The 8265-nt window shown below is 38.4% G+C and overlaps 3 protein-coding genes across 5 annotated transcripts; 1 reads left to right on the forward strand and 2 right to left on the reverse strand.

The window, feature by feature from the left end:
- The first annotated feature begins 73 nt into the window (after positions 1–73).
- Positions 74–2981, forward strand: LOC110857238. Of its 3 annotated transcripts, none has more exons than XM_022105855.2 (5): positions 74–218; positions 891–1143; positions 1445–1805; positions 1879–2250; positions 2431–2981. In XM_022105855.2, the coding sequence occupies exons 2-5, from the start codon at positions 896–898 to the stop codon at positions 2719–2721; spliced, it is 1272 nt and encodes a 423-aa protein (XP_021961547.1). In that variant the 5' UTR covers positions 74–218; positions 891–895; the 3' UTR covers positions 2722–2981. The 3 variants fall into 3 exon arrangements, with proteins under 3 accessions (XP_021961547.1, XP_021961546.1, XP_035713598.1); XM_022105854.2 differs by having other exon boundaries at positions 87–218; positions 874–1143; XM_035857705.1 differs by having other exon boundaries at positions 93–218; positions 865–1143.
- Positions 2982–3268: 287 nt separating this feature from the next.
- On the reverse strand, positions 3269–5396 carry LOC110857274 (E3 ubiquitin-protein ligase sina). Its single transcript, XM_022105897.2, has 8 exons — positions 5132–5396; positions 4821–5057; positions 4516–4742; positions 4342–4439; positions 4118–4269; positions 3839–4038; positions 3567–3779; positions 3269–3471 (listed from the first exon to the last, which is right to left on the reverse strand). Exons 1-7 carry the CDS (start codon positions 5145–5147, stop codon positions 3606–3608), a joined length of 1104 nt encoding a protein of 367 aa, XP_021961589.1. The 5' UTR covers positions 5148–5396; the 3' UTR covers positions 3269–3471; positions 3567–3605.
- A 488-nt stretch (positions 5397–5884) lies between these two features.
- Positions 5885–7993, reverse strand: LOC118438093 (non-reducing polyketide synthase PKS19-like). Its single transcript, XM_035857850.1, has 3 exons — positions 7873–7993; positions 6840–7730; positions 5885–6559 (listed from the first exon to the last, which is right to left on the reverse strand). The coding sequence occupies exons 1-2, from the start codon at positions 7877–7879 to the stop codon at positions 7030–7032; spliced, it is 708 nt and encodes a 235-aa protein (XP_035713743.1). The 5' UTR covers positions 7880–7993; the 3' UTR covers positions 5885–6559; positions 6840–7029.
- Between the last annotated feature and the right edge of the window lie 272 nt (positions 7994–8265).

The following is an 8265-nucleotide window of genomic DNA, read 5'->3' on the forward strand; positions in this document are numbered from 1 at the left end:
TTTCATGTAATTTCAAGCATCAATTTGAAGTAAAAATTCTCAAAATACCCCGGCCTTCAAAGACCGTAAAAAGTCCAGTCTACCAGACTCACCGCTGTTCTTGTATGTGGGAGGTTTCAGTCATCTCAATTTTGTTCTTTGTTTGGATTTGAAGATTGAAGATTAATTAGATTTTCAAAAATCTATTATTTAACAAGACGGGACCAATTTTTTAAAAGGTGAGCTGCTCATAAATATTTCCAATTTTCAACACACAACAGTATCATTTATTTAAGCACATCAAGTGATAAGTCAGTGACGGCGGAAGCAGGGGGACATTATACTTACATAAATTCATTAAAAATTTTAATTTAAAATCATATCTTGCGTATGTTAATAAGCCCGTCACCTTCGTATCTCACAATACTAATGTCCCTCCAACTTCTGCAGCCACTGTGATAAGTTGAGCAATGCTCTTTTAAGTTTTAACCCTTCTTACTTATAATGGAGGTCTCCCAGCGTATGCTTTCTAATGTTGACAAGATTAATCATTAATGTCAATCGATCACGAATCTAATTAATATAAAATTTGGAAATCAGGTCATCCGCCAAATTGGCGGAGCCAATGCTCAAATTTGACCGAGATATTTACACCCGAAGGGGAGAAAACACAACAAATTTGAAACGAGTAATATTTTGTATTTGTCAGCTTATTACGCACTTTCTCCTCTTTGGATGCAAATATCTCTGCCAAAAATGAGCATTGTCAGATTGTGTGGTTTGCAGCAGTTAAATTAATTTGTGATCGATTGACACGAATTTGGTCAAAATCTGTGAAATATGCTGGGAGACCTCTACTTTTACTTGATTTGCGAACTTTTATAGCTTGATTAGTTCGTTTTTGAATTCAGACGACATGGCGACAGAAGGATCCTCCGAGAAGATGGAGGTCGACTCCATTAATGAGGATTTGGACCTTATTAAGTACACTCTTCTTTCCATTGGCGCCCTTCAAGCTGTCCAACATATGCCATCCGTTATTAAGGTGGAGGAAGACCTGACCGTTTTTCAAAAAAAGAGTGAAATCTTGGTCGACGTTTCATATTCGTCCGGAGGAATTAGTAAAATGATGGATCCTTCCTCCCTTGCGGAATCTTTGTACGAGTGAGTATTTACTACATAATTGAGTTCAAATTAAATTAGTGTAAGTATAATCGGTGGAATAATTCTTATAAGAATTAATTGTTGTGGAATTTCCTAATTTTTAGGCTACCTTATATTTGGAGTAAACTCGGTTTTAGAATAACGGTCTAAAACTTGTTATAAAAACAATCTAAAGCCAGCGTTCTAAAATTTTCATAACCGGTTTTTATATAATTTGAAAAAAATCGGTATAATCGAGAACCATGTTTTTGAACTCGTTCCACTTTGCATTACCTAACTTACCTTTTGCATGTTTTTCCAGGCCGTTTAAAGCAAGTCGAATTTGGACCAACGACACGTTTCGGGTCGGTTCTTCGTGCAACGCACTTCTCCCGCTGAGCCCTCCCCCAGACGGTGTAAACTTGTTGTTCGAGACTAGAAACTTTCCCCTTTTCCTCGAACGCTACAAGCTGACTGACCAACTGTATAGGGTGATGATGCGACAAGGCGTCGAACCATTTGTATCGATGATTTCACTCAAGAACAACGAACAAAAGGCTGAATTTTACTGGGGGCTAACCTTTCTTGGGAAAACGAGCGCTTTCGTGGCAGGCATTTTAGCTAGTGTGTCGTCCTTGCAAGAAATCGGTGTCAAGAATTGGATTCTTCCCACGGGCGAAAAGGTTAGTAATTTATTTAATTATCTGTTTTTTTTTACAAATTCTTAACTTTTTCCATTGTTTTGTGATGTCACAGGTCCCTCTGTCATCCCTCCGACCCACAATTTTCGAAGTAGTCCCCTCCCATTTGTTCACCATTATTCAGAAAATTTCCCGCGATGTGGAGGGTCCAGCAACATATTTTGGCGCCCAGCCGGGCGACCACCCTGACTCCGAATTTATCCGGTTTGACATGCGCAAAGTTATGACAACTCTAATAGAGGAGGCTGGACAGGCCCGTTTGGTCATTCGACACGTCGTGCTCTCCACGAAACTGAAGGATGGGACGGTTTACATCGTAGATCCGACGGGAAGACAGTTCGGTTACAAAGGAGCAAATGGGGGTCTTATCGTTCACGGGAGGGTGGACGATTATAAGGAAAAGTTTCCAGGACTTGTGGTTTCTCAGGTGGGCTAATTAATGATGGAAATTAACAGTGGCCGCGGAAGTTTTGGGACAATGCCCCCACGGTTATTTGATGTCCCATCATCCTACCAAGTTAATGTCCGGGTCCCCACCAGCTTCCGCGGCTACTGGAAAGTAGCATCATGTGAAATCTTCTTAAGAATTTACTTGTTTATTTATTAGTATGACGACGCTCCACTGGAGGCGACTGGTGCGGACGGTTTCATCCCTGTTTTGAAAAGTCTGCTCGTTGAGCACTTGAAGAAACGACTCTGCGCCTACTGTGGACGAATTGACGAGATTCATCCCAAACAACTTTCCTCCCTTCCGGTTGACAATGGGGCGGGACTTATCTACACTGATAAGGCTTGCAAGTTGAAACATTGTGGACGCTGCAAGGGAGTCTTGTACTGTGGGAAGGTGTGTCAGAAATTGAATTGGGAAAGTCATCTGCCGACCTGCCAAAGAATGTAATTTTAAACATATTAACGACGACTCGGATTCTGAACGGACTGGACTGGATTCTTTTTTGACTTTGTGAAATATATGATTTGATTTGTTACCTTGTAAAGTACAAGTTTGAATTGTTGAATACTTATTTTTTTCTATTTGACAATAATTGTCAAGCCTATTGTTTTGCTTGAAATTAATTGTTTATATGTATGGACTTGTTTTTACATATTTATTAATAAAATCTGTCACGTTGTTATTAAAAGAAAGAACGTTTTTATGGATTACCTGAATATAAGATTTTTTACACGAAACTATCTAATTTTGCATACATGGTGGTTTCAAATCGAACAAACCTATACAGCATGTTTGATGTTGGTTTTTTACCATGTTATCATCGTTTTCATAAGGTTTTGATAAAAATGCATAAAAAAGAAAGAAAACCCCACGGGGTAAGGTTTTTGTAGAAAACTCCTTAAATCTTCCGAATCCTGACCACGCTACACACTTTGAGGATCAACTCACTTAGAGTTGGATGTAAAAATAGAAATGAATAAACACCTCTCTAAAATTCTGAATTCTGATGCGTACATGCACTATTTATTTCATTTATCTTATCATACGCATTGCACTTGGTTTAATTTATTGGAGGATGCGCATGCTTAATACATATTGCATTATATATTTAAATAGAAAAAGCGCAAACATTTTTACTCTAATGTTACTTAAAATTTGGCGATTCAAACTAAAAAACGTCCTGCTCCGCGTCACGATCTAAAAATAAAATAGGAAAATAGTAATTAACACACTGTCTACTATGTTCCTGACCGTTTAAATATATAAATTATGCATGTTCATTATTAACAAACCTCATGCATAATTATTGTCCGTTTTGCAAGTGCATCCTTTTAAAAAATTCGGCATGCCGAGTCAAACTGTAACTTCGGCACGTCCTGCAATTCGACTCGAGTGCAAAATTCCAGCAGCATTTTACCCGAGATGTTTACATAGCAGGGTAAACCTTCCACGAATTTGGGTCGATCGTGATACGCAATGACCGGCATCGTCCAAGACGCTCTGATCTAAAACATGATGAATATTTTTTTAATTCGGTATTAAATTGTAAATTTACTAGTTTTACCTTCTTCCCATTGTCCATCGTCCTGTACAATTTGAACGTAAACGTTAACTTCTCCGCGGTCTCTGCACTGCCCAAAAGAGTCATCCAGACGAAGATTGATGCATCCACGTGAATCTGGCTGAGCAGAAGGAACGTATTTCCATCCTGCTTCATAATTCCGATTGGCCAGGCGCGACTTTGGGGATCGGGCGACGTGCCACCTAAGTAAATTTATAAAAATGAAGGATTAATTATCCATTCAATTAAGTAATTGTGTAATTAAACAAGCAATTTAATTACGAAGCATGTTTTCATCCTCCAATGTCAACACGAAACGTCTCGGTGACCCGCTAAGACACTGGTGGCGTTCACTTAAATGACCGGCGTACTCGTACATTGGCATCTTCATCTTTTCACAAGGTCCCGTCTTCGTCTCGGTGCAGGTTATGTCCCTAAATTATTACGTAGATTAATTATTTCATTTATTTTACAAAATTAAATGTTTTTAATGATATTAAACAAACCGATAGTAGCAATTTTGCAGATGAATTTTCATTTCTGTAGCAGCAATTACTTCCTTGCAGCCTGATTTCTGGTATTTACACGCCAATTTCAAGTCGAACTGTAAAAATTAAAATTAGCAAAATTAATTTAGGTACTTATAGGGGAAATTAAACTACTTATTTTATTTAACAAACTTGTCGAGAAAGTAGTTCCGCAAAGTTGGACAATTGCAAATCCATCTGACAAATGCCACACTTTTTCACCGGATCGTCGACACACGTTCCGCAAATGATGTGACCATTAGCACAACAACAGATGGGCGACGTGGGTTCGTTTCCACAGATTTTACAGTTGAGTAAATCCCCCACATCGCGGCGAATAAGTGGTGTTGGTGGTGGCGTCGGCGGCGACACGATTTTTCCTGTAAATATATATAAATTTCTAGATAAAAATACAATTTCCACCAGAAAAATCGAAGTTAGAGTCGCTTTTTTCTTACCAACTTGTTCCTCTTCATTATTTATCTTGGATTTCTTTGACATCGATGGCGTCGCGATCTCATTTTTTGTCGGCGCGGTGCCAGTAGTGTCCCCTGACCTTTTAATAGGCATCTTGCCCTTAGTAATAGTAACTTCCTCCTCGTGCCTGGATTTTTCCGAAGAATCGGCTGGACTGGTTCCAAACAATCGACGTTTTATGCCGGCGAGCCGGAGACTAGAACGTTCACCGTGGCGTTCTGGAAAGAAAACGGATTAATTAAGTACTTAATAAAGCTGTTAAAAAGTATTTCAAAATTGACGTGACACGCACTAGGAGGTAGTCCCATTATTGCTAATGGAAAATGAGTAGCACTTCAAACTTTAATTGCTGTACTTAATGTTCGTAATATGTAAGTTATTTAGTATTAAATTGACTTCAAAGGAGTTTGGAGATGTTGGCAGCTTGTAGAGGATTTAAATAAATATGCAAATGCGACAAACAATTAAAGTAACAACAGTTAAAACATTATTTTTTAACAAAAAACGGATATAAATTCTCAACCCGATGTTTACTCAACAAGCAGCTGCAATTTTGTATGGAAAGATTTACCACAATTATCCACGGGGCATTTTGACTTTTGATTTTACGGGATTGTGCACAAATTTTATGACTTTTGCAGGCCAAATTTTGCATGACAAAGTTGTGGCTATTAAATAATAAGTAGTCCGAAATCTTCGTCACAGAGTTATAAAATATTTGAAATTGGTTTCTCACTAATAAATTATACACTTAAATAAACATAAATTTTTAAATTATAAATTATCAATTTTATGGACAATACCTAGAATGCGATATGAAAAAGTGATAAATTCATATGTATGTACATATCCGTCCACACGATAAGAAATGTAGCTTTGTTAGAAATGAGATCGAGAACGAACGAATTTCCTAAGATATATTTGATCGTGTGATATCCGTCGTCTGATATTGATAGGGTATTTTTTTAAATTGTAACCTGATCATAATTGAATCAATTAAATTGATATGGATAAACCAGTAGACAGGCAGAAGTTATGCACGGTATTTAGAAGTTAACTTTAAAAATCGTTTATTGTTTTCTTTTAAAGATTATCTATGTTCGTTTAGCTTTTATGATAATCATGTAAAATGCTATATGTATAATAACGCCTACTCTGGCTGAGCATACAATTAATAAACATACAGCTACACAATGAGTATACCAAAGAAATGTCTGCTTAATTAATAAACATCGTTAAATACTAAGATTTTGGGATTGAAATTTTTCTACTTCCTCCCAATCAACTTCATATCCGGCGGAATACAAGCGACCCAAACTATTCAGCAATGCGACCCTGTCACCCACCTTCTTTTTTAGGGAAGTGTAGAAACTGTATTTACTGCTCGTTTGTGGGTCGTTGTTGGACAGGATGTCCTTCACCATTTGAATCTGGATGGGGTGTGGTCCTATTTCCATGAAATGAGTGATCTCCTCCGCCACAGCGGTTTCAACGGCCAAAATAAATTCCGCTGTTCCCGTCAAGTGGTCGAGAAAATACTGTTTGTCCAGTTTGTCCCACATTTTTCCGTTAACGGTGGAGATATATTTGCATTTGGCGGGTTGGTAATTGATAGCGGATGTGGTTTCGCCAAATTCTGGTATAATTGGCATTGTGAGAGAGGAGTGGTATGGATGGTAGGGATTCTTGATGGTCTTAATGCCATGCTTTTTACAGGTTTCTGAAATTTAAACAAAATTCGTTAAAAGCAATACACAATTTATCGCGTCTGAAACCATTACTGGTATAATTTTCGGCTATTAACTATTAATATCCAAACTTCTAAACTTTTCACAAAAAAGTTTGAAATTCAGCAAAACTTCAAAATTTACAGAAAATCATGAGTTCATTTTAAATAGAAACTTTATGCGTGTTCACATTCAATGTATGTATTTAGCGTTTGGCGCACGTGTCGCATTGTGTTTCAATATTAAAATGTAAATTGATTTTTTCCCACTCACCGACCAACTTATCGATATACTTCTCATTGCTGACGACACATGTCTGCTTTGGGGAATTAATGGCAGCAATTTCAAACCAAATATCTTCCATTCCTTCATCCTTCCTCGCCTCAGCGACAATTTCCTCAAATCTCTTTTTATCCATCATTCCCACGCAGAAGGCTTGCTCTTGAATGTGATCAGTCATTAGTCACACACGCGTCATGACGAGGCGAAACGACTCTTCAATCGTGATCATTCCTGCCATTGCGGCAGCGCCGTATTCGCCAAAACTTAGACCAAGAACATAATCGGGTTTAATCCCCCATGATTCCCAAAGTTTGAAGAGGGCGAACTGCAGGGCGAGCAGGTAGGGGAGAAAGTTGACCGGCGACTTCATCCAGTCCGGGACGACATTTTCGTCAACTTCCTCCAGAAGGAAGGCCTTGATGTCGATGGCGTATTCAGATTTTACCAGAGCGGCACAAAAATCGAAATGATGGCGAAAAACGGTACTGGCGTGGTATACTTGGCGGCCCATTGTGGGAAAGTGGGTGCCCTGGCAGGTCACGAGGTAGCATAGTTTTGGCGGCTTGGATGGAATCGGGGTCATGGGAGGAGATATTTTATCGAGGGTGTCGACAAGGTCCGATTTACTGGAGTAAAGGACACATTTTCGATACTCGGCGGTATCGTTGGAAGTGATGGTTAAACCGGATTTTGATAACGAGGTCAAATTGGAATCTTTCAAGAGCGCCATTTCTTGAAGGGCATAAGTCAGGTCGTTTACCGTTGGTGCGGTTGCATGGATTAACTTGGCGTCGGAAAGGCTGTCGACCACCTTATCGAAACCTGGAGTGTCAGGATCACTGAATGTGGCCCCAATTAAGCTGAGCATCTCGTAAGCTGGGCCTGTTAGAAAAAAATATAAAGTTATTTAATACTTGTAATAAAAAATGGTAAGAATATTAGAAATGTTTATTTTAATTTAAGTTCAGTTATTGAACTCTGAAAGCTTGAAGCTAGGGTAAATAATTTACGATAAACGGCTTACCTTCCATCTTAACGAATTTAATTAAGTAATTTGAGCCACGTTAGATTAGTACACCAACCAATTAAATACTGCCACAAATTAAGGAAAACTGACGGCTTAAATACCGTCCAGTTCTCTGTGCACGTGGCATAAAGTTCATAAGTCATGAGGCGTACTTCTTATCTGTGCACGAGGAACAAATACATAAAAGCCATAAGCTACGTCATACGACAAGTTTATCAAATAATTCTTCCACTTGGGAACATTTACCTTTATCTACATGCTACATGTTTATTTGCGCCAGCCCAGAGTCCAGTTTAATGGACCGTATGTTTTTAATTTAGGCATGAAAGTTGAATTGAACAATGTGAGGAAAACTATACGAATTAAATATATATGAAGATAAGCAATTAT

This window comes from Folsomia candida, unplaced genomic scaffold (assembly GCF_002217175.1).
Source record: "Folsomia candida strain VU population unplaced genomic scaffold, ASM221717v1 Fcan01_Sc018, whole genome shotgun sequence".
Lineage (NCBI taxonomy): Eukaryota > Metazoa > Arthropoda > Collembola > Entomobryomorpha > Isotomidae > Folsomia > Folsomia candida.